This window comes from Somniosus microcephalus, chromosome 3, assembly GCF_052327205.1.
Source record: "Somniosus microcephalus isolate GS21.2 chromosome 3, FLI_Smic_1.0, whole genome shotgun sequence".
Taxonomy (NCBI): domain Eukaryota; kingdom Metazoa; phylum Chordata; class Chondrichthyes; order Squaliformes; family Somniosidae; genus Somniosus; species Somniosus microcephalus.
Window position 1 is genome coordinate 52463774 of NC_140989.1, and position 25526 is coordinate 52489299.

A 25526-nucleotide genomic window follows, 5' to 3' on the forward strand; every position below is an offset into this window, starting at 1 on the left:
ATGAACTCTGCTGCCTCTTGAGCCGAGCTCTTCATCAAACTCTGCTCCTCTTGTGGTTCCCTGGATCAAATTCTGTTCTTCCATTGCTCCGGTGTCAAACTTGCCCCTGCTGACTTCTGGATCAAACTCAGTTAGTTCTCGGTTTCAAATTCAATCCCCAACCATTCGCACCCACCCCCCCACCCCAACCGCTTGCACCCCCCCGTTTTCTGAGGTGAACTGGACTCCTCTACTGCCTTCTCCGATTGCTCCTGAATTTAATTTTGCCCCTTACCGGCTCAGAGCTGGTCTTCACTCCTCTGTTTTCCCATTCTCAGGTTTTGCACTCAAATCAGACTTGAAGAAGTTATCTCCTCTTTTCAAGTCACTGTTCTAATAATTTCATTGCCATGCCTCTGCCAACTGCCCTCTAAAGCGGCCTAGCATGCCACTCATTCTGGGACAACTAGGATGGGCAATAAATGCCGGCCTCGTCAGTGACACCCACATCCGGAGAATGAATTAAAAAACCATGCCTTCCTCTCCTCAGCAAAATCACCAGTGTCCCAATTAAGATGATTTAAATAGAGTCATAGATTTCAACTAGCAATAAACACCTGGAAATAATTGGTTATCTCTGTAACTGTTACGCAATATGTGCAGACCTTTTATCTTTCAGACCACAAAAATCAGAGCTGCTAACATTTGGAAAATGATTGGAACAACACTTTTGGAATAACACTGCAACTTTTAGTTAACTACATATGTGCAACTTTGTTCACGCACAGTTGATTGTTGCTCCAATGCTGTCGAATCGGCCCTGCAACATAAATGGGCAGATTCTACAGCATAACACGAGAAACAAAGAATATTAAGGAAAGAAAGACTTGTATTTATATACCGCCTTTCATGACCTCAGGATGTCCCAAAGTGCTTTACAGCCAATTGAGTACTTTTGAAGTGTAGTAACTGTTTTAATGTAGGCAACACGGCAGCCAGTTTGTGCACAGCAAAGTCCCACAAACAGCAATCTGATAATGACCAGTTAATCTGATAATGACCAGTTAATCTGATTTGGTGATGTTCGTTGAGGGATAAATATTGGCCAGGACACCGGAAAGAACTTCTCTGCTCTTCACCAAATAGTGCCATGGGATCTTTTACGTCCACCTGAGCGGGCAGACGGGATCTCAGTTTAACGTCTCATCCAAAAGACCTCCTTTGAAAGAATCTTCTTGAAGAAGTGCTGTAATATAAATTCAACATCAATTGGAATAATACCTGCATTTATATAGCACCATATCCTGTCAGAATGAAGTTTAGTGACTGTCTTATGCAGGCAAAAGTAGCAGCCATTCTGCACCATTAAAGGAATGAATGACCTGCTAATTTGAATTTACTGGTACTGGACGAGGTTAGAATACTGCAACCACACTGGGAGAATTCTCTGCACGTCTTTGAATAGTGCTGCAGGATCTTTAACCTTCACCTGACCTACTGCAAACAGCAGATGGGACCGCCGTTTAATATCTCATCCACAGAGCAGAATACAAATAACTTAAGAAACGTCTTGCGAGTGCAAAGTCATGACACACTGTCCCAGACTCACCAAAACTAAATGCTCTCGGCAAAACATGCACCACCTCTGGTTTTGGACCAAGCTTGACCACAACACAAGTGGATTCATCCGATAAAGTGCGCATGCTTGAAGCCAAATACTTTTGATTTGGCGAGACTCTGATGCGTTGAAATTGAGCGTCCTTTGCTTGAAGAAACTGCAGCTGATCCAGGCATAACACAACTTCAGGAGCTTGATGACCTTTGGAAATAAATAATGTTTCACACCGTAGAGTACAAAATAGAACATTGAAATGTTCAGTTACGAATCAATAGCACAGAATACTGCTCCACACATACAACTGCGTTTCCTTCTATGATGGGAATAAATTCCTATGACATTGTACAAAAATAACAGAATTTCCATTTTCCATGCAGGCTTTTTAAATAAAATTATCTGCAAAATCTCCATGTAATACCTCAACTTAACTCAGAGGCGCAAATTGGGAAGTCGGGAAGACCCATTGACATCCTCGGCGTGGGGCCCGGGCAAGTCTAACTCCTGGGCCTCATTTCCATTTAACTAATGGGCTGCTTTTCGATTGTGATGGGAATCTAACAGCCTGCCCACATGACGCATGTAATTTCCAGTGCACCTCCCGAGGCCTCATTAAACGAGGTTGCACCCCCTCCATGCTGTTTTTTGCTTTTCCAACCGTTAGAAGAAATTTTAGCACCAGAGAGGAGTTGAAGGGCTGCCTCTTGAACCTTCCTCCGCTTTTCAGATGCCTCCCTGGAGGTCAGAGAGTCATACAGCACAGAAAGAGGCACTTCGGCCCATCTTGTCCACGCCGGCCATCAAGCCCTGTCTATTCTCATCCCATTTTCCAGCACTTGGTCCGTAGCCTTGTATGATATGGCATTTCAAGTGCTCATCTAAAGGCTTCTTGAATGTTGAGGGTTCCTGCCTCTACCACCCTTTCAGGCAGTGAGTTCCAGATCCCAACCACCCTCTGGGTGAAAAAGTTTTTCCTCAAATCCCCTCTAAACCTCCTGCCCCTTACCTTGAAACTATGCCCCCTGGTTATTGACCCCTCTACTAAGGGGAAAAGTTCCTTTCTATCTACCCTATCTATGCCCCTCATATCAGGTCCCCCCTCAGCCTTCTCAGCTCTAAGGAAAACAACCCCAGCATGTCCAGTCTCTTCATAGCTGAAGCGCTCCAGCCCAGGTGACATCCTGGTGAATCTCCTCTGCACCCTCTCCAATGTAATCACATCCTTCCTATAGTGTGGCGACCAGAACTGCACACGGTATTCCAGCTGTGGCCTAACTAGCGTTTTGTACAGCTCCATCATAACCGCCCTGCTTTTATATTCTATGCCTCGGCTAATGAACGCAAGTATCCCATATGCCTTTTTAACCACCTTAACTACCTGTCCTGCTGCCTTCAGGGATCTATGTACATGCACACCAAGGTCCCTCTGATCCTCTGTCCTTCCTAGGATCCTACCATTCATTGTGTATTCCCTTGCCTTGTTTGTACTCCCAAAATGCATCACCTCACACTTTTCAGGGTTAAATTCCATTTGCCACTGTTCTGCCCATCTAACCATCCCGTCTATATCGTCCTGTAGCCTGAGGCTTCCCTCCTCGCTATTTACCACTCCACCAATTTTCGCGTCATCTGCAAACTTATTGATCATACCTCCTACATTCATATCTAAATCATTAATATACACTACAAACAGCAAAGGATCCAGCACCGATCCCTACGGTACACCACTGGACACAGGCTTCCAATCACAAAAACAACCTTCGACCATCACCCTCTGCCTCCTGCCACTAAGCCAATTTTGGATCCAATGTGCCAAATTGCCCTGGATCCCATGGGCTCTTACCTTCTTGACCAGTCTCCGATGTGGGACTTTGTCAAAAGCATTACTGAAGTCCATGTAGACTACATCAACTGCACTACCTTCATCCACACACCTAGTCACCCCCTCGAAAAATTCAATCAAATTGGTCAGACATGATCTCCCCCCGACAAAGCCATGCTGACTATCCTTGATTAATCCTTGCCTCTCCAAGTGGAGACTAATTCTGTCCCTCAGAATTTTTTCCAATAATTTCCCTACCACTGATGTTAGGCTCACTGGCCTGTAATTCCCTGGTTTATCCCTACTACCCTTCTTGAACAATGGTACTACATTAGCTGTTCTCCAGTCCTCTGACACATCCCCTGTGGCCAGAGAGGTTCTGAAAATTTGTGTCAGAGCCCCTGCAATCTCCTCCCTTGCCTCACGCAGCAGGTCAGGGCAAGGAGGGAGGTACTGTTACCAAGTAGCTGCAGGAGCATCCCCAAGGCCACTATGAAGTAAGCCTGGAAAGAGGTGACCGACAGGATCAGTGCTATCAGCATCATCCCCAGGACCTGGGTTCAATGCAGAAAGAGGTTCAAAGACCTCACAAGATCATAAGAGATATGGGACAGAAAAATGTGCACTCCAGATTGTAAAGGACGTGAGGTTTGCCTATGGGAGGGACCAATGATGCAGAACTTGAAATATTATTCAGCATAAAACCATGACAGCTATAATTGCAAAAATAAAAATCTCTTAATGACTGGATGTTAGTCGGCATGTGTTAAATCACAGCAGGTTCAGAAGTCTGGACCTATGGAATTCTGACCATTAATTCTCCTCTGTGAATTTTCATCCCTTCTGCCACTCTTAAGTGCTGATTTATTTGTTCTATTTGGTGCTGGCCGCCCTCTGGTACCTTGCTCAAATGGCTGTTCTTCATGTGTGAGCCCAGACAGTTAATGTCGGTGGGCTGTATGACTGCGAACCTAATCCTCACACTTGATGTTCATGCACTTTTCAGGAGGAGTCAGTAGACAGTGATCAGTAGCGAGAACTCGGGCTGATTTTTTTTTAATCTCCACAAGTCAGGGCACAGAGCTTCTGACTCAAAAGGCGCGAGTACTTACAACTCAACCAAACTGACACGAAAGGTGGCTGTTGGGTGACTACATGATTGTGCTTGGTTACGATGCTCTCAATGGTGAATAGCCTGTTTGGAATCACACATTAAGAATGATCACCTGGACGAGGTATTGGAACACCGTCACCTCTGGAACTGTACCTCAACAAAACTCAGTGTTTTGAGGCGAGGAGAGGAAATTGGAAGGTTTTTAAAAAAATATATAAATTGTCTCAAGCTCAATTTTAATTTTCAAAATTATTTACTTGGGTTTTTACAGTGGGAGCTAGATTTTGCAGTCTCTCAGGAGCAAAACAATAATTGATTTGAGCTGTTCAAATAGATTATCTAAATGAACAGGCACAGCATTAATTATTATTTTTGCACACCTCCAGACTGGGCCACAAGATTGAGATTGTTACAGCACCATTTAATTTATGGCCCTCAGAAGTCTTCAGAAAGAAAGATCTCAGTGATCAGCCTCACAGCTGGATTTGAACCAATACCCTTGTTGTGAAAGGGCCATTCTTATATTACAGTTTTTGAGTGGTTTTAATTGGGTTCTGTTCAAATGCGATTTCTATCCTGATTATGTTATACTGAAAGACTGTACCATTCTGAAGTCTTCTATAAATGCAGCCATCTTCTTCAAAGTACTCAAGGTCATCTACTTGCATCTGCAGAAACAATTAAACAACGGTTACCACATCAAAATGCTCATCACAAAACACATCTATTATTCACATAATCCAACGCTCTATTGGCTCTGACCCTACCCTAACACAGAGGAATGAGTTGAAAAGAACGAAAAATCTATTAGACAAATACATGTTTTAATGGGTCAGAAAACAGATTAAGCCTGAATAAGATGGCAGAATATTTTTGTCCTTTGCAGGTTGGACTAGAATTTTACAACCTTTATTCTAGCGAATTTGTTCAAAAATGAAACACTCAGGAGCCAATGGTACATATACCGTTTTACAAAAAAGATGCAATTTGATTGTTTAACTTGACCTGTGGCCGATGAAGCATATTCATTTTATTAATATCAGTTTGACAAATGGCAGCAGTTGACTTCTCACCTTTTTTGTGCTGTTTTTAAATAAGTGGGTTACATATACTTGGACCTTTAGGTTACTGAACAATAAAATATTACGGGGTCAAACTTCTTTGGGAATTGCACTGGGTCTCCACTGTTTCCAAGAGTTCCCATGGGGCACAATAAGAGATGCAACTTCCTTCCCCTCTCTTAGGCAAACAGCATAGGTGCATTTAAGGGGAAGGTAGACAAGTACATGAGGGAGCAAGGAATATAAGGATATGCAGATAGGGCGGGATGAAGTAGGGTGGGAGGAGGCTCTTGTGGAGCATAAACACCGGTATAGACCATTTGGGCCGAAAGGCCTGTATCTGTTCTGTAACTTCTATGTAATTCTATGTAATACCTGAGAACCCATTTCAGAGAGGTGGAGGCAAGGGCAGCGAGCTTGGAGTTCCTGTGCCCTTGTCTCCAGGAGATCTGACATAACTCCAAGGCCAGTATGCCAAGGCAGAAGAGGCAGAAGAGGTCTCCAATCCTGAATCAAGAAGACACTTGCATGGGATGGGGGCCTGGACCACTGAAGATGTAGGAGACTTTTTTTTCATAGGAATGAAAAGAGGTCGCAGGGGGTTCCTTCATTTTGTTTTGGAATGGGCAGGTGGGCTTCTGCACCCTTTCCTGGTTGGCCACTTATACAACCCGATTCGACCCCTTCTGGTAGGGGGTGCCCCAGATGCACCCCTTAAGTACCATAGGCCCACTTTTCATGGACCCACCCTGAGCGCACAAACTTCTGAAGGTTCAGGAGTGGCAGGCGGACGCATCCCAACACTTATATCCCAAAAGCTTAATAGATTACAATAAGAGTGAAGTTAATGCTCTGAATGTGGGGTATCAAACCATGGCCTGGGGCATTCTGCAACTCTCAAACACTCACTAGCCAGCCCACAAAGCTCCGGCAATTCTATTTCGATGTGCTAATTGTTCTTCCTCTGTTAATTTCTCCATTTTGAATTTTGCTGTCTTAGTAATTTGGGAAGCTCCATTGCCAGCATTGTTCCCTCACATGTGGCTAAATCCAAATTCTGAATGGCAACATCTGTTAACTTGAGGTGTATGCAAATTAGTGCATACCTTCATTTGCTACGATGGGCTGCTTGGCATACATCCAAGTGGCCCACAAAGACCCAGAAATTCAGGTCTCCGTGGGTGAGTACGTATGGGGTTCTCACCCGTAAGCCCAATGGAAGTGCCGGTTTTGTGCATGCACTGCGCATGCGCGGGAAACCGGCACTTCCGTTCCCCTGAAAGAAGGGGTTAAGAAGTGGAACGTGTGCGCGGGAGAGGCAGCGCGTGTGCATCGAACTTACTTTTTTTTTTGCAGGTTTTCCCGGGAGGTAAGTCTCCAGAAGTTAGACATGTAAAAAGCAGTCACAAGGCCTGCTTTTTACAAGGTAAGTGGTGAATTAATTAAAAATAAAACATTTTTTCCACAGGTTTATTATTTTTAAATACATTAAAGGTACGTTTATTTTTAGCCCCATTAGAAAATAAAATTATTTTTTTCAAAAATTTAAATTGTTTAAAAGTTATTTCATGTAATTTATAGTTTATATTAAAAATGTGATTTAAAAAAAAAATTATTTGAAGATTTAGTGATGTTTTGGGGCTTATAGTATTTATAGGTTTGACAGCTCTTCCTATCAAACTTATGAGTGAAGCATTCCCTGCTACCATTGGCTCTCCATGGCCCACGTGATCCCAGGGGGCGCTTCGAACTAACTGCACCCCTGGGATACGCAAGCACTGCGCGCCGGCAGTTGGAGGAGGTCCAGGATCGCAATTCCACGGGGGCCCACAGTTCAACGGCTGGCACGCAAGGTAAGTGCAGGTCGGGGGCTTGCACCCGCGGGAAGCCCCCGACCCGAATTTCTAGGCCATTAAAGGAAGGCACCAAATCGCCCCCCTCCTCCCAAAAAATGTTTTGTAAATATTATTCAAAATTGAGTAGACAACATATAGCAGTTTGGAGTAATTATGCTGGGCTTTGCTGGCACTGGGGGCTTATTCTGTGGCATGGCAATGCTGTGGCGAGGAACCTGAATTTGGTAAGACTGGGTGTTGGAATGTAGCGTTTGTTTTACTGAGTGATTCGTGGGATCTGGCAGCACTTGGGGAGGTATGGGTTTAGCCAGCACTGCTGTCCGAGAACATTATGGGGTGATACTGGTGTCTGTGATTATGAGGGTGGGGTGGGGCGATACCGCAGGAGAGGATGTGGTCCCAGGACCTGGTAGCATTGGTCCAACCTGAAACGATTTTTTAAGCAGAAAGTCTGTAACTGTATTTGCTGAAAATGCTGGCATTGGCTGATGTGTCTGCCCCTGCCTCAGCCCATCTGCTGCTGAAACCATGGACCAGAATCAACTATTCCAATATTCTCCTGGCCACCCTCCATTCTTCACCCTCTGTAAACTTCAGCTCATCCAAAACTCTGCGGTCCGTATCCTGTCCCGCAACTCGTCCTGCTCACCGATCATCCAGTCTTTGCTACGTTTGGCTCCTGGTCCCCAAAAGCCTCTAATTAAAAATTCTGAACCTTGAGTTTACCCCTCCATAACATTGCCCCCTCCTCTATCTCTGCAACCTTGTACAGTCCTACAAACCCCTCCCTAAACTCTCCATTCCTCTGACTCTGGCCTTTGTGCATCATCTCTTCCTTCAGCCCACCATTGGTGGCCACGCCATCAGCTGCCTAGGCTCTAAGCTCTGGTATTCCTTCCCTAAATCTCTCCGTCTCTCCACCTCCCTCTCCCCCTTTAAGATGGTCCTTAAAACCAAACTCTCTGGCCAAGCTTTTGGACAACCCTCCTACTATGTCATTCTATGTCTCACCATACATGCATGCTTGATTACACCTCTGTGCAATGCCTTGGGATGCTTTTCTACGTTAAATGTACTATCTAAATTCAATTTGGTGTTTAAAGGACCTTTCATGCTTAAAATTGGCAGCAAGCCAGAAGCTGGGCTGATGACCTGGGAACTTTGGGAGGGGGGGGGGGGGGTGGGCGTCAGGTAGCATAGCTCGGAACATCACCCAGGCCGGACGTCTAGGTAGGGGTGACGATAGGCCATTCTTTCACTATTTCGGTTTCATTTGCTCTCTCTTTCCCTCACGCTTGGTCTTTTTCTCTCTCACACACACTCCAGAAAAATTCTAAAACTTACTTCAAAAATTATGTTTACCTCATTAAAAAAAGGAAGACAAAAGTATTCAGGAATCTCAATTAACAAAATTGCATGTTACCTGTCAGCTGGGAGGAAATTTGACTGAGTGGGGATAAATGTATACATCACCCTGTAAAATCTGACACATTCCTAAGGACCTCCTGCAAATAATGACCCACTCCTATGAACTCATGTGTCCCAAGTTTCAAAAGAAATGTCAGTTATCCAAAGGGAAACCTTTGCTAGTGACAGTAATATGCTAGTAAGTCAACAAACACAAAAGATCTAAAATAAATAATTCATGGAACACTGTGCTCATGGAATGTGCTATAGCTCGTCCCAGGTGGACAGATATCTGATGACCTCTCGGACCTTCAATGGGCTACAAACTCCAGTTTGAAAATCTGTGCATAGAAATTGATGTGCAAACAAATCCTAATATTTACATATTTGAAATGTTTTGGAGCCCATGAAAAATAAATTGCTTTGAATTCTTCCGATAGTTTAGTGGACAAAATGCATCACAAGGTGGTAAAAAGCAACACAGGCTGGTTAGGTCTCTGACCTTTACTGAGTGAACAGATCTCAGGAGGAACAGCAGTAGGGGCCCTACAATTGGAATTAGAATGCCCAGATTGTAAAGAAAAACTTGCCACAGGCCTCCTTTTTAATTCTTATTTTGTTCTGGAAGTGCAGTTACTGTATGCAGAAAAATGCAGCAGCCAATTTGTGCATAGCTAAGTCCCAGAAATAGCAAATGAATGAAGGAATCACCAAATAATCTCTTTTTGGTATTGTTGGTTCAGGGGGGAATCTTGGCCAGTCACCTTTGAAAACTGCAATGGAACCTTTTACGTCCACCTGAGCATCTCATCCGACAGACGGCACCTCTGACAATGCCACACTCCCTCAGTTGTGCACTAAAGTACTACAGTTGTACAGCCTCCTGACATCGTCTAGGATCATACATGAAGACTAGCCACTGGCATACAGTAATAGAGAATCAGCAACACTGGAGAAATGAATTCTAGCATGACCTGGGAGCAAATATGAGGAAAAACTGCATCAGTATTTAACAACAACTTGTATTTATATAGCGCCTTTAATATAGTAAAATGTCCCAAGGCACTTCACAGGAGTGTTAGAAGACAAAAAATTGACACCGAACCACATAAGTAATTAGGGCAGATGACCAAAAGCTTGGTCAAAGAGGTAGGTTTTAAGGAGCGTCTTAAAGGAGGAAAGAGAGGCAGAGGTGGAGAGGTTTAGGGAGGGAATTCCAGAGCTTAGGGCCTAGGCAGCTGAAGGCACGGCCACCAATGGTTGAGCGATTATAATCAGGGATGCTCAAGAGGGCAGAATTTGAGGAGTGCAGGTATCTCGGGGGGGTTGTGGGGCTGAAGGAGATTAAAGAGATCGGGAGGGACGAGGCCATGGAGGGATTTGAGTTCAGATATCTCAGGGGGTTGTGGGGCTGAAGGAGATTACAGAGATAGGGAGGGGCGAGGCCATGGAGGGATTTGAAAACAAGGCGTTACTTAACCCGGAACCAATGTAGGTCAGCGAGCACAGGGGTGATGGGTGAATGGGACTTGGTGCGAGTTAGAACACGGGCAGCTGAGTTTTGGATGACCAGAAGTTTACCTAGGGTGGAATGTGGGAGGCCAGCCAGGAGTGCATTGGAATAGTCAAGTCTAGAGTTAACTAAGGCATGGATGAGGGTTTCAGCAGTGGATGAGCTGAGGCAGGGGCGGAGATGGGCAATGTTACAGAGGTGGAAATAGGTGGTCTTAGTTATGCCACGGATATGTGGTCGGCAGCTCATTTCAGAGTCAAATATGACACCAAGGTTGTGAACAGTGTGGTTCAGCCTCAGACAGATGCTAGGGAACTGAGTTTGTGGCAGGACCCGAAGACAGTGGCTTTGGTCTTCCCAATATTTAGTTGGAGAAACTTTCTGCTGGATGTCGGACAAGCAGTGTGCCAATTTAGAGACCGTGGAGGGGACCGAGAGAAGTGGTGCTGAGGTAGAGCTGCGTGTCGTCAGCGTACATGTGGAAACTGAGGCAGTGTTTTCAGATGATGTCACCAAGGGGCAGCATATAGATGAGAAATAGGAGGGGGCCAAGGATAGATCCTTGGGGGACCCCAGAGGTAGCGATGCAGGAGCGGGAAGAGAAGCCATTGCAGGTAGTTTTCTGGCTACGATTAGATAGATAAGAATGGAACCAGGCGAGTGCAGTCCCACCCAGCTGGACGATGGTGGCAAGGCATTGAGGAGGATGGAGTGATCAACCATGTCAAAGGCTGCAGGCAGGTTGAGAAGGTCGAGGAGGGATAGTTTACTTTAAGACATACAAATGTAGCTTCCCTGATGGTTTAGTGAGTAAAGACACTGCAAGGTGCACTACTGAGCCTTACAGACAAGGTGGTCATATGTGATGATCTCAGTTGGAGCAGTAATTGGGGCACTATAATAGGCTTAGCAGACTTTAGGGATAAAAAAAAAATCCCAAAATCATAATCAATGTTCTTGCTCCTGATCGCTATCCAGTGACTTCTTCTACCTGAGGAAGGACGTTCTTGCCATGGAAGGAGTGCAGCGAAGATTCACCAGGCTGATACCTGGGATGGCAGGAATGACGTATGAGGATTGTGTCGATTGGGCTTATACTCACTGGAGTTTAGAAGATTGAGAGGGGATCTCATCGAAACCTATAAAATTCTGTCAGGCCTGGACAGACTAGATGCAGGAAGGGTGTTTCTGATGGCCGGGGAGTCCAGAACCAGGGGTCACAGTCTAAGGATAAGGGGTAAGCCATTTAGGACTGAAATGAGGAGGAATTTCTTCACCCAGAGAGTGGTGAACCTGTGGAATTCTCTGCCACAGAGGGCGGTGGAGGCCAGTTCATTAAGTATATTCAAGAAAGAGTTGGATATATTTCTTAAGGCTAAAGGGATCAAGGGATATGGGGAGAAGGCAGGGACAGAGTACTGAATTTGGATGATCAGCCATGATCTCATTGAATGGCGGAGCAGGCTCGAAGGGCCGAATGGCCTACTCCTGCTCCTATCTTCTATGGAAAGTATGTGTGGGAATGTCAGGCAAGGAGGATTGAGTTTGGCTGTAAAACAGCTTGCCAACACTCCCTGACTAGCCTCAACTTGGGTGAGTACCAGAGGCAGAAAGTGCCCGTGGAACCATACTGCAGTACAAGTCAACATCTACAGGACAAGAGGGGGAGAAAAAGGATTTCCTCTCAATGTGCCTTTCCTATTTTGTTCTTCTCTCATTCCTTAAGTTCATCTACATCATGTTTCCAACCAAAAGGGCAGGTAATTGGCACCCCCCTGCCAACATTACTTTTGAACTGATTGCTTGGAGGTGTGGTGTAAGCTTTCTCAGACTCTGGAGTTTCATTTCTTTCTTCCAGCAAACCACCTTTACTACACTTGGGTCTCTCTGTATTGTACAGTTGATTGGAAAAATATGAGGAAGTCAAGTTTACTACTGCATGGCACAGCCTTTAGTGTACAAGTACTGTCCTACTTGTACATTTTTAATTATTGAGGCATCAATTTCATACTCGAGTCTTTACAGATTATAATCAATGGACGACGATCCAAGGCTCACACATCAAGAGTGGCCACCTGGACAATGTACTGTGCTCCATCAAGAGCCGGTACCTTCAGAAAATGTCTTTAAAGAAAAGCTGTAAAACCGATGGTAATTAATTATTTTGGCCGATATGTAGTAATAGATTTTCACTCACCTTAGGACTGTTACTGTTGGAAACATATTTGTTGCATTTTGCTTCCAACCTCTTTTTAAGCCAATCTTCTAGTTTACTGTACTTGTGTGATTTAGATTTGTAATATTTTAGTTCTGCTCGCAAAAGTTCCTTGAGAGAAAAAACACAAGTATGCCCTTCATTAGGAGAAAGCCCAAAGAATTTATTTAACATTTATAAAGACAATATATTACTATACATCAATTTCTCAGATCTAGATGATTTCAATACTTTCTGAATGATCTAGATTCGATGATCAGTTGGAAGTTAAGGTTGTTTTTTGTTAAAGCTTTCCATATGTGATATGAGGTAGGGTGCAGAAAGTGCAGTTTCAAAGGCTAACGTAAACACGGAATTGTTCCTAGGTATATTTTTCAACACATTCAACAAAAATAAATTGTATATTAGACAACACAAGTTTTCTTTCATAAAGCACGGAGGCCATTTTTTTCTCGTTATTCTTTTTAAAGGAAACATGATATTGTGTTTTAAAATTTTGCCGATCTGATAGCTGAACTGTCAAGGTAGATGTGACCCCCCGAAATGACTGAATATAAAATTAATACAGTCTTTCCTTATTACAATTGTGGATATTTAATATTATTCTTTTCTCTCAACAGTTCTAATAGTAATCCCCATAAACCATTCTTGGCCTCTACAATACAGAAATTGCACTTCTCATGTAATCTACCCTTGCAGAGTTGTGTAACTTGAGAGGGTAAAGATTCTTACTTGCAGTAATGTTTATTGCATTAGAATGGTGGATGTTAAAATAAGGCCAGATTTTAAAGTCTTAAGTAACAAATATAGACAGACTAAAAGGGCTCAAAAATAGCAAATCCCCAGGGATGGATGGTGTTTATCCCAAGATGCTAAAGAAGATGAGGGAGATTTGCAAGGCATTGACTAGCATTATTAGGGAGTCACTTGCCTCTGAAGAGGTTGAAACAGGCTAACGTGGTAACCATACTTTAAAAAAAAAGGCACAGGCAACTACAGACCAATTAGACTGACTTTAATACCATGTAATATAATGGAATTATCAGGTCTAAATTTGAAGATTATCTTTACAGTAATAACTTAGTGAACAACAATCAGCCATGAATCAGGAAAGGAAAGATCCTGTCTGACCAACCTCCTACTTTAAGTGACATCTCAAGTGGACTATGGCAACCCCTATGAGATGCTGCATCTAGACATTCAGAAGGCATGATAAAGTTTTGCATGAAATGCAATTATTTAAACTCAAAGCGGTGAGGATTCAGGGTAAATATTTGGTATGGATAAGAAATTGGCTCAATGGCATTTTTGTTAGAGATGCTACGACATGCTGAAAGGAAGTGCTGAGTGTGGTGCCCTAGAGATCGGTGTTGATACTACTATTCTTTCTAATTTACATCAAGTACTTGGACTCAAACACAAGTCAGAATTACTGTAGTCAAATTTGCAAATTATACCAAGCTAGGAAGGGCATGGAATCAGAGGAGCCAGCTCAGAAATTACAGGCGAGATGGACAAAATACACAAGTGGGCAGAAGTTTAATACGGACACATGTAAAGTACTGCACATAGGAAGAAAAATGGGGCAATCTTAAGTACTCTCTATAAATGGTGTTGGAATAGCCAAGGATGAAGTTGAAAGAGACTTAGGAATCTTAACAGACATGATACTCAGCATGTTCAACCAATACAGAGCAACAAGCAACAACGCTAATAGAATGATAAACTACTCTACAGTGGGGAGACCAAATGCAGATTGGGTGATAGCTTTAGTCCACACCTCCGTCTGCAAGCGTGTCCCCGAGCTGCCGGTCATTTACTATTTTAATTTTCCATCCCACTCCGTCGTCGGCCTCCTACACTATTCCAATGAAGCTCAGCACAAGCTCTTACAAGGCACTTTACAACCTTCCGGCCTCAACATTGAGTTCAACTACTTCAGGTCATAACCACTCCTCCCATTTTCTTGGCCAGCAGGTGCTCGTAATGGCTCTGCTGTTGCCATGTACACCTCCTCTGGACCCAGCTTTTGTTTCTTTACTGGCTCATTACCAGTCCCCTTTTGCCTTGCACCATTGTCCCTTTTGTCATTTAATTACACCTGCTTTCCACCCTATCATAGAACTTCCCTTTTGTTCTTTCCTCCCCTCCCCACCCCACTCCTCCCTTCCCTGGCTCTGTTCTTGCTTATAAACTGTTAAATCTATAACTTCTTCCAGTTCTGATGAAAGGTCATCGACCTGAAACGTTAACTCTGTTTCTCTCGCCACAGCTGCCGCCTAACCTGCTGAGTGTTTTCAGCATTTTCTGCTTTTATTTCAGATTTCCAGCATCCGCAGTATTTTGCTTTTGTGTTAGAATGTTAAACTATATAGCCAAAACAGTCAGAGGAAGTCGTAATCAAACTGTATAGTGTTCTGGTCAAATCATACCTTGAAGATGGTGTCTAGTTCTGGTCACTGAGATGCAAGGTAGACATTCAAGTGATGGAGACAGTGCAAGGCATGCGTATTCAGTCACCACTTTAAAGTCACCCATTCTGTTCTTTTTCCATTATAAATTTCTATATCCACATTTATAATGAAAGCTGCCTATGAAAACTTGTCACATTGTAATTCAGCCCCCTCCCCTGCCCCCACCAATGGTGGCACGGTAGCACCTCCACTGGTAGGAAATGATAATTACAAGTGGACAAGTTTACATAGGCAGTTTCTATTACAAAAAAGTGAATACTGTACAGTAAAATACAGCAGGAAAGTTGACAGGAAGTGCACACATGCATAAGTTTTAAATACAATAGATGTATATAGTAAAAGTATATACTTTGAGGTATAAAACACAGATATGAAAGCAGCAGGACATAACTAGGCATGACCATAAGTGTAACACAATGTACACAGTGGAATTTTAATTTATATAAAAATTTAAGAAGATACAGATATCAGAGTCACTTTAATTGCCCTGCAAGTAGTGGATGAAGCTTAATGCATGGGGAGCGGTACTCACCTGATTATTAAAACCTCGAGATAAATGATTTTTTTCTATTTCTAAGTTTTTATAGCTTCTCACAAGATTGGTGAAGCTCCGGCTGTTAGGCCGAGTTTCAGAAGGGTTCCTTAACAGACCCCATAGAGCTGCTGCAAAGCACCTGGACTGATGAATGCCCAATTTCACCTTTTGTAGCCAAATTACCACTGGAGGCATTTTAATCCCAATCCACGCTTTAAAGTGAATCAATAAGTATAATAAACAAAATAATTTTTTTTTAAACTACAGGGAAATCAACGCATTAAGTGCACACTACAAAAAATAGTCAAGGCCGTGAAAAGGCTATTCGGCCCTTCCAAACCCACTCATGCTCAGAATCTTAATTCTCCCACAATGTTCAAAAATAATTATTGAATATTCTACATACTGCAATAATGATTTAAACATTTACACAGAAAGAAAAGACGAGTGATAACTAACGCAGTGTCCCGGCAGCTGTACTGTCAGATGCAAGCGCTAGCTAGCCTGCCCACCCCGAGACAGAGCAAATCTATCAGTCACTCGCCATCCAATCAGCACTGGCTTTCACACCGATTCCAACTCCGCCGCGATCGCTTTGGTCTGCAGTTCCTTCTAACCGGAAGTAAAACAAAAACACGCGAGCCGGCTGTGACTATTACTTTTTTTTCGCTTCACCCCCACCCCAATCCCTTTTTAATTTCTGTGCCTTGAAAAGACCAGCACATTGTGAGCGGCAAGCAATCATTAACGCCAATCACTGTGAAACAATGTGTCATTCAGTATAACCCCCTCCCAAAACAGAGAATCCCGCTGGTTGAACGAGGAAGACTTGTTGCCAATATTTGGAACCAGTTGATTGTTGCCGCTGCTCGATGGAACGCGGCCCCGGGAATGAGGCGGCGGCGCCCGGCTCCGAACCAGCTGCTGGCAGGGGCTGCCATGGCAGCGGGGGGGCGCCTGAGCTCCCGACCAGTCTCAAACTGAGCCTGGAGCCCAGCCTGGCACAAGCCCGGTGGAAACTGCTGCAACGGGTAAGAAACACCCGAACAGGGTGTTGCCGGCGGAGCTTTAGCATTAAATAATATGCATGCATTATTTTTTAAAAACGAGAATTGCACAATGCCATGCATCTAATATAAGTGCTCTACAATATATCACATTATTACTATTATAAAATTAGCCCATTTGCCGTGGCATTGCACACACGGTGTCAAGACCAAGTGTAATCTTATGGTGAAGTGGGGTTCGAGAACAAGGGATAATTGGACCAAGGCGTTTTAAAGTTATACGCATCATTATAGCACAGAAGGAGGCCATTCGGTTCTGCCCTTATTTTTATTGAAACAGTTCTCCAGGTACTGTCATCCCTGTGAAAACTGCTGTCATCACCCACTCTTCCAAAAAAAACTCCACCGTCAACCCTTCTGTCTTGCAAATGACCACTTTCCTCTCCAAGTCCTTGAACATGTTACTTCCCAAATATGTGTCCATCTTTTCCACAAATCCAGGTTTGAATCTCTTCAGTCAGGTTTCCATCCTTAACTCAGCATTGAAACGGCCCTAACCAAAGTCACAAATGACATACATTGTGATTGTGATCATAGTGCACTACTATCCTTCCTTGTCTTTCTCAACCTCTTTGCAGCCTTTGACACAGTTGACCACACCATCCTCCTCCAACGACTCCTTTGTTGTCCAGCTCAGTGGGATTGTTCTCACTTGGTTCCACTCTTACCTATCCAATCATAGCCAGAGCATCTCCAGCAATGGGCTGACTTCTTCCCTGCGCCATTAACTCTAGAGTCCCTCCAAGGATCTATGTGGCCGCCTGCTCTTTCTCATCTATATGCTGCCCCTTGGCAATATCATCTAAAGACACAAAGATAGGTAGGAAAGTAAATTGTGAAGAGGACATAAGGAGGCTACAAAGGGACATAGATAGGTTAAGTGAGTGGGCAAAGATCTGGCAAATGGAGTATAATGTGGGAAAATGTGAAATTGTCCATTTTGGCAGGAAGAATAAAAAAGGATATTATCTAAATGGTGAGAGATTGCAGAGGGATCTGGGTGTCCTAGTGCATGAATTGCAAAAGGTTATTATGCAGGTACAGCAGGTAATTAGGAAAGCTAATAGAATGTTATCATTTATGGCGAGGGCAATTGAATACAAAATTAATATTCTTTAATTTAAAGGAAGTAAAGGGAGTGAATTAAGGGTAGGACATGGCAGGGCAGCTTGACTGCGTGGCGTGCTCCTCCTGTGCTGTGTGGGAAGTCAGGGACACTTTAGGTGTCTAGGGCAAGCACATGTGCAGGAAGTGTCTCGAGCTGGAGCTGCGGTTGGAGTCACTGTGGAGCATCTGCGAAGCTGAGATCTTCGTGGATAGCACATTTAACGAGGTGGTCACATCGCAGGTGGACAGGAAATGGGTGACCACCAGACAGAGTAAAAGAACTAGGAAGGTAGTGCAGGAGTTCCCTGGGTCCATCTCCCTCCAACAGATTTTCTGTTTTGGATACTGATGGGGGTGATGATTTCTCAGGGGACTGCAGCAAGAGCCAAGTCCGTGGCACTACGAGTGGCTCAGCTGCATCGGAGGGGAGGAAAAAGAGTGGGAGAGCAATAGTAATAGGGGATTCTATCGTAAGGGGAACAGATAGACGTTTCTGTGGCTGCAGATGGGACTCCAGGATGGTATGTTGCCTCCCTGGTGCCAGGGTCAAGGATGTCACTGAACGGCTGCAGGGCATTCTGAAGGGGGAGGGTGAACAGTCAGAGGTCCTGGTGCACATTGGTATCAACGACATGGGTAGAAAGAGGGATGAGGTCCTGCAACAAGAATTTAGGGAGCTAGGTAGCAGATTAAAAAGCAGGACCTCAAAGGTTATAATCTCTGGATTATCCTGGTGCCACATGCTAGTGAGTATAGGAATAGGAGGATAGAGCAGATGAATGCGTGACTAAAGAGTTGGTGCAGGAGGGAGGGCTTTAGTTTCCTGGATCACTGGGTCTGCTTCTGGGGAAGGTGGGACCTATACAAGTTGGACCGGTTGCGCCTGAACCGGAACGGGACCAACATCCTTGCGGGGTGGTTTGCGAGTACTGTTGTGGGGAGGGTTTAAACTAATTTGGCAAGGGGATGGGATATGGAGTGGAGCTATAGTAGGGGGTGATGCACAGCCAAATATAGAAGAAAAAACAAGTCAGCCTGGAAGGCAGAGCAAACATGTAATGGCGCAAGGCTGGATGGCATTTATTTTAATGCAAGGAGTCTTGCGAGTAAGGCAGATGAAGTGAAGGTGTTGATGAACACATGGGAGTATGATATTATTGCTATCACTGAGACATGGTTGAGGGAGGGGCAGGACTGGCAGCTCAATATTCCGGGGTATAGAATTTTCAGGCGAGACAGAGGGGGATGTTGCAATATTAATCAAGGAGTCCATTATTGCTGTAAGGAGGGATGCTATCTTAGCAGGTTCCTCTAATGAGGCCATATGGGTAGAACTTAAAAACAAAAAGGGGGCAAGCACTTTGCTGGGAGTGTACTATAGGCCTGCAAACAGTCAGGGGGAGATAGAGGAACAGATATGTAGGCAAATCTCAGAGAAGTGTAGAAATAATAGGGTAAAATAGTAGGGGATTTCAACTTCCCCAATATTAACTGGGATAGTCAGAGTGTGAAAGGCTTAGAGGGTGCAGAATTCTTAAAGTGCATCCAGGAGAGCTTTTTGAGCCAGCATGTAGAAAGTCCTACAAGAGAGGGGGCGGTACTGGACCTAATTCTGGGGAATGTAGCCAGGCAAGTGGTAGAAGTGTCAGTAGGAGAGCATTTTGGTGACGGTGACCATAATTCGGTGAGATTTAAGGTAGTCATGGAAAAGGACAAAGATGGACCGGAAATAAAAGTTCTAAATTGGGGGAAGGCCGATTTTTTAATATGATAAGGCAGGATCTGGCCAAAGTGGACTGGGATCAGCAACTCGTAGGAAAATCCACATCAGAGCAGTGGGAGTCATTCAGAAAGGAATAGAGAGAGTACAGCGCCAACATGTTCCCGTAAAGGTCAAGGGTGGGACCAACAAGTCCAGGGAACCCTGGATGTCGAGGGATATACAAGAATGGATTAGGAAAAAAAAGTGAGGCTTTTGGCAGATACAAAGGACTAAAAACAGTGGAAGCCCTAGAGGAGTATAGAAAGTGCAGGGGATACTTAAAAAAGAAATTAGGAGAGCGAAGAGGGGGCATGAAAAAATACTGGCGGGCAAAATAAAGGAAAATCCTAAGGTGTTTTATAAGTATATTAAGGGCAGGAGGCTAACCAGGGAGAGAGTAGGGCCCATTAGGGACCAAAGTGACAATCTGTGTGTAGAGCCAGAAGATGTAGGTGAGGTTTTAAATGAATATTTTGCATCTGTGGAGAAGGACGATGTAGGGGGATTGTGATATACTTGAACAAATTAGTATTGAGAGGCAGGAGGTACTAGCGGTTTTAGCGGGCTTAAAAGTGGATAAATCCCCAGGCCCTGACGGGATGTATCCCAGGCTGCTGTGTGAGGCAAGGGAGGAGATTGCAGGGGCTCTGACACAAATTTTCAGAACCTCTCTGGCCACGGGAGGTGCCAGAGGACTGGAGAACAGCTAATGTAGTACCATTGTTCAAAAAGGGTAGTAGGAATAAACCAGGGAATTATAGGCCAGTGAGCCTAACATCAGTGGTAGGGAAATTATTGGAAAAAATTCTGAGGGACAGAATTAGTCTCCACTTGGAGAGGCAGGGATTAATCAGAGATAGTCAGCATGGCTTTGTCAGGGGCAGATCATGTCTGACCTATTTGATTGAATTTTTCGAGGGGGTGACTAGGTGTGTAGATGAGGGTAGTGCAGTTGATGTAGTCTACATGGACTTCAGTAAGGCTTTTGACAAAGTCCCACATGGGAGACTGGTCAAGAAGGTAAGAGCCCATGGGATCCAGGGCAATTTGGCACATTGGATCCAAAATTGGCTTAGTGGCAGGAGGCAGAGGGTGATGGTCGAAGGTTGTTTTTGTGACTGGAAGCCTATGTCCAGTGGTGTACCGCAGGGATCGGTGCTGGGTCCTTTGCTGTTTGTAGTATACATTAATGATTTAGATATGAATGTAGGAGGTATGATCAATAAGTTTGCAGATGACATGAAAATTGGTGGAGTGGTAAATAGCGAGGAGGGAAGCCTCAGGCTACAGGACGATATAGACAGGATGGTTAGATGGGCAGAACAGTGGCAAATGGAATTTAACCCTGAAAAGTGTGAGGTGATGCATTTTGGGAGTACAAACAAGGCAAGGGAATACACAATGAATGGTAGGATCCTTGGAAGGACAAGGGATCAGAGGGACCTTGGTGTGCATGTACATAGATCCCTGAAGGCAGCAGGACAGGTAGTTAAGGTGATTAAAAAGGCATATGGGATACTCGCCTTCATTAGCCGAGGCATAGAATATAAGAGCGGGAGTTAGGCCACAGCTGGAATACTGTGTGCAGTTCTGGTTGCCACACTATAGGAGGGATGTGATTGCATTGGAGAGGGTGCAGAGGAGATTCACCAGGGTGTTACCTGGGCTGGAGTGCTTCAGCTATGAAGAGAGACTGGACAGGCTGGGGTTGTTTTCCTTAGAGCAGAGAAGGCTGAGGGGGGACCTGATTGAGGTGTACAAAATTATGAGGGGCATAGGGTAGATAGAAAGGAACTTTTCCCCTTAGTAGAGGGGTCAATAACGAGGGGGCATAGTTTCAAGGTAAGGGACAGGAGGTTTAGAGGGGATTTGAGGAAAAACTTTTTCACCCAGAGGGTGGTTGGAATCTGGAACTCGCTGCCTGAAAGGGTGGTAGAGGCAGGAACCCTCACAACATTCAAGATGCATTTAGATGAGCACTTGAAACGCAATAGCATACAAATAGAGAGGTTATGCTTCAGTTATACAGGGCATTGGTGAGACCACATCTGGAGTACTGTATTGGTCTCCTTATTTAAGGAAGGATGTAAATGCATTGGAAACAGTTCAGAGAAGGTTTACTAGACTAATACCTGGAATGGGCGGGTTGTCTTATGAGGAAAGGTTGGACAGGCTAGGCTTGTATCCACTAGAGTTTAGAAGAGTAAGAGGTGACTTGATTGAAACATATAAGATCATGAGGGGTCTGGACAGGGTGGAAGTAGAGAGGATGTTTCCTCTTGTGGGAGAATCTGGAACTCGGGGTCACTGTTTAAAAATAAGAGGTCGCCCATTTAAGACAGCGATGAGGAGAAATTGTTTCTCAGAGGGTCGTGAGTCTTTGGAACTCTCTTCCTCAGAGGGTGGTGGAAGCAGAGTCTTTGAATATTTTTAAGGCAGAGGTAGATAGATTCTTGGCCTACTCCTGCTCCTAATTTGTATGTTCGCATAAGAAATGGGGTCAGGTTCCACGTGTACACTGAAGACACCCAGCTCTACCGCTCCACCACCTCTCATGACCCCTCCACTCTGTTGTCAGCCTGCTTGTCTGACATCCATAAGAACATAAGAAATAGGAGCAGGAGTAGGCCATTTGGCCCCTCAAGCCTGCTCCGCCATTTAATGAGATCATGGCTGATCTGATCTTGGGCTCAGCTCCATTTTCTGCCCGCTCCCCATAACCCTTGACTCCCCTGTAGCTCAAATATTTGTCTATCTCCGCCTTGAATATATTCAATGACTCCAATCCTAGATGAGTCTAAATTTTGTCCAGTTAAATATTGGGAAGACCAAAGCCATCATCTGCAGCACCCGCACAACCTCTGTATCCTTGCTCCCAAATCCATATCCTACCCAGCCACACTTTCAGGTTGAACCAGACTCTTTGCAATCTCCTTTGAGGAGAGATTGAGTAAACTAGGCCTATATTCTCTGGAGCTTAGAAGAATTAGAGGTGATCTCATTGAAACATACAAAATTCTTACAGGACTTGACCGGGTAGATGCAGGGAGGATGTTTCCCTTGGCTGGGGAGTCTAGAACCAGGGGTCACAGTCTCAGAATAAGGGGTTGGACATTTAGGACTGAGATGAGCAGAATTTCTTCACTTAGAGGGTTGTGAATCTTTGGAATTCTCTACCCCAGAGGGATGTGGAGGCTCAGTCGTTGAGTATATTCAAGACAGAGATCGATAGATTTTTGGATATTAAGGGAATCAAGGGATATGGGGAAAGTGGAGATGAGGTAGAAGATCAGCCATGATCTTATTGAATGGCAGAGCAGGCTCGAGGGGCCAAATGGCCCATTCTTGCTCCTATTTCTTGTGTAACCATGGCGTCCTATTTCACCCAGAGCTGAGCTCACAACCCCATATCCTCTCCATCACAAATGCTGCCTACTTCCACCGCCGTAACATCGCTTGTCTCTGCCCAGCGTCAGACCATCTGCTGTCGAAACCCTCGCCCATGCCGTAGCTACCTCCTGAACCAACTATTCCAATGTTCTCCTGGCTGGTCTTCCATCCTCGAGCCTCCATAAACTTCAGCTCATTCAAAACTGTGCTGCTCATTTCTGATCCCGCACCAAATCCTGTTCACCCATCGCCCTTGCATTCGCTGAGTCCGCTGACCTATGTTGGTTCACGGCCCCCAATACCTCAAGTTTAAAATTCTCATCCTCGTGTTTAAATGCTTTCATGGCCTTGCCCCTCCCTTTCTCTGTAACCTTCTCCAGCCATAGAAGCACATGGTATTAAAGGGACGGTGGTAACTTGGGAACCTAATTGGCTAAGGGATGGGAAAGAGGCAGAGAGTAGTGGCGAACAAGTGTTTTTCTGACTCTAGTGAAGTATGCAGTGAGATCTCCCAGGGGTCAGTATTGGGACCATTGCTTTTCATATATATATATATATGAATGAATGACCAGGACTTTGGTATAGAGAATACAATTTTGAAGTATGCAGATGATACAAAACTTAGCAATGTAGTAAATAATAAGCAGGATAGTAGAAGACTTCAGGAGGACATAGACAGACTGGTGAAATGGGCAGACACGTGGCAGATACAATTTAATGCGGATAAGTGTGAAGTGATGCACTTTGGGAGAAACAAATAGAGAGGCAGCAAAATCTAAATGGTACTACAAGAAACTTTCTGATATCCAGCACATGCCGAGACCGAGCTGGTGCCGTACCATCAAAAGTGCCGGACATACCAGCGTTAATGTTGAAACATACGGAACTGAAAAGCTCCGTGTGAATCAACAAACCCTGTTGCTTAGCAACAGCTTCAAAACAGTCGGCTGCAGCTGCAAGCGTCTCTAGCTGAAGCTGTTGCTATAGCTACAGACCTTGCAGTGCCTGACTGGGGGGGGAAAAAAAGCAACGAGAACTAAAAAAACTTATAGAAAACGGCTCCTGATTTTTGCCGTTGGATCGAGTATTCTGGACATATAACCTCTGGATAAACCAAAGTTTCCTGTATTTTGAGGGTGGGTGCAAGAACAGAGGGACCTGGGAGTGCATATTTACAAATCTTTGAAGGTGGCAGGGCAAGTTGATATGGTGGTTACGAAAATGTATGGGATACTTGGCTTTGTAAATAGGGGCATTGAATACAAAAATAAGGAAGCCATGCTGAACCTTTACAAATCACTGGTTTGGCCTCAGCTGGAGTATTGTGTACAATTCTGGACACCACATTTTAGGAAGGATGTCAAGGTCTTGGGGAGGGTACAGAAAAGGTTTACCAGGATGATTCCAGGGATTAGAGTTTGGAGTAGCTGGGATTGTTCTCTTTGGAGCAGAGAAGGTTAAGCGGAGACCTAATAGAGGTATTCAAAATTCTGAGGGAGTTTCAATAGAGCAAGTGGGAGAAACTGTTTCCTCTGGCAAATGGGTCGGTTAACAGATTTAAAATAATTGGCAAAAGAACCAGAGGGGAAATGAGGTGAAATTTTTTCAGAGGGTTGTTAATATCTGGAATACACTACCTGAAAGGGTGGCGGAATCGGATTCCATAGAAACTTTCACAAGGCAATTGGACATGTACTTGAAGAGGGCTAATTTGCAAGGTTATGGGGGAAAAAGATGAGGTGTGGGACTAAATTGGACAGCTCTTTCAAAGAGCCGGCACAGGCCAAATGGCCTCCTTCTGTGCTGTAAGATTGTGATTTTTGTTTAACCCTCCGACAACTCTACATTCCTTCAATTCTCACCTCTTATGCACACCCCACTTCTTTTGCCCCACCATTGGTGTGTTGGTGTCAATTTTTGCCTGATTATGTTTCCGTGAAGTGCCTTGGGCCATTTGTCTATGTTAAAGATGCTATATAAATGCAAGTTATTGTTATTGTTGTTGAGGTATGCCCACACTTATAATGAATATACTGCCAATGTATAATAGACAGTTTCCATTACAAATGTGGGCATAGGAATTAATAATGGAATAAGTTGAATGGACATGCATGTTTTATATGAGAGATACATATTTATTATATTAAAAGTCTAGCATATGGTGCCCACTCCCTGTATACATTTAACTTTCTTCCAACACCATGACTTCATTTAGATTAACATTGAGAGGCATGACAGAAATGTTGACACCTTAAGTCAACCTTTATAAAGTCAATAATTCTATTGTGCCTCTTTGCTAATTTATCTGTAAAAAAAAATGGTTGTCCCACCTCTTGTATGATATTAAGCATTGACATAAAAAGGTTAACTAATTGAATTAGTCAGAATGATTTTTTGAAAAATAACGGTCTGCTTGTTTGTTTCCTAATAATTGAAATTTCTAATGTCTAAACCAAGGTTTTAGTCAAAATGATATGAGAAAAATATATCATTACAATTTTGTGCATTGAATTGTCTTGTGTCCTTTTATGCCTTGTAACGTAAAGCCTCAGCCTCTTCCAAAATTCTGGGCTTTGACTTAATAATTTTGCTCAGAACTGACTTTGTGA

At 44.0% G+C, this 25526-nt stretch overlaps 2 protein-coding genes across 6 annotated transcripts in view; one reads left to right on the forward strand and one right to left on the reverse strand.

The window, feature by feature from the left end:
- prepl (prolyl endopeptidase like) overlaps positions 1-16225 on the reverse strand; it is a 62690-nt gene extending 46465 nt beyond the window's left edge. The window contains exons 1-4 of one of the 3 annotated variants that reach the window (XM_085980425.1): positions 15589-16225; positions 12565-12693; positions 5135-5198; positions 1589-1798 (exon numbers count right to left, since the gene is read on the reverse strand). In XM_085980425.1, coding sequence (XP_085836551.1) covers positions 1589-1798; positions 5135-5198; positions 12565-12693; positions 15589-15786 — 601 coding nt within the window. In that variant the 5' untranslated portion in view covers positions 15787-16225. Of the gene's footprint in view, positions 1-1588; positions 1799-5134; positions 5199-12564; positions 12694-15014; positions 15423-15588 lie in introns of those variants that run through there. The other 2 variants (XM_085980429.1, XM_085980433.1) reach the window with 2 other exon arrangements.
- camkmt (calmodulin-lysine N-methyltransferase) overlaps positions 16138-25526 on the forward strand; it is a 395008-nt gene continuing 385619 nt past the window's right edge. For 2 of the 3 annotated variants that reach the window (XM_085980449.1, XM_085980452.1), the window contains exon 1: positions 16147-16622. In XM_085980449.1, coding sequence (XP_085836575.1) covers positions 16464-16622 — 159 coding nt within the window. In that variant the 5' untranslated portion in view covers positions 16147-16463. Of the gene's footprint in view, positions 16623-25526 lie in introns of all 3 variants that reach the window. The other variant, XR_015076309.1, reaches the window with a different exon arrangement.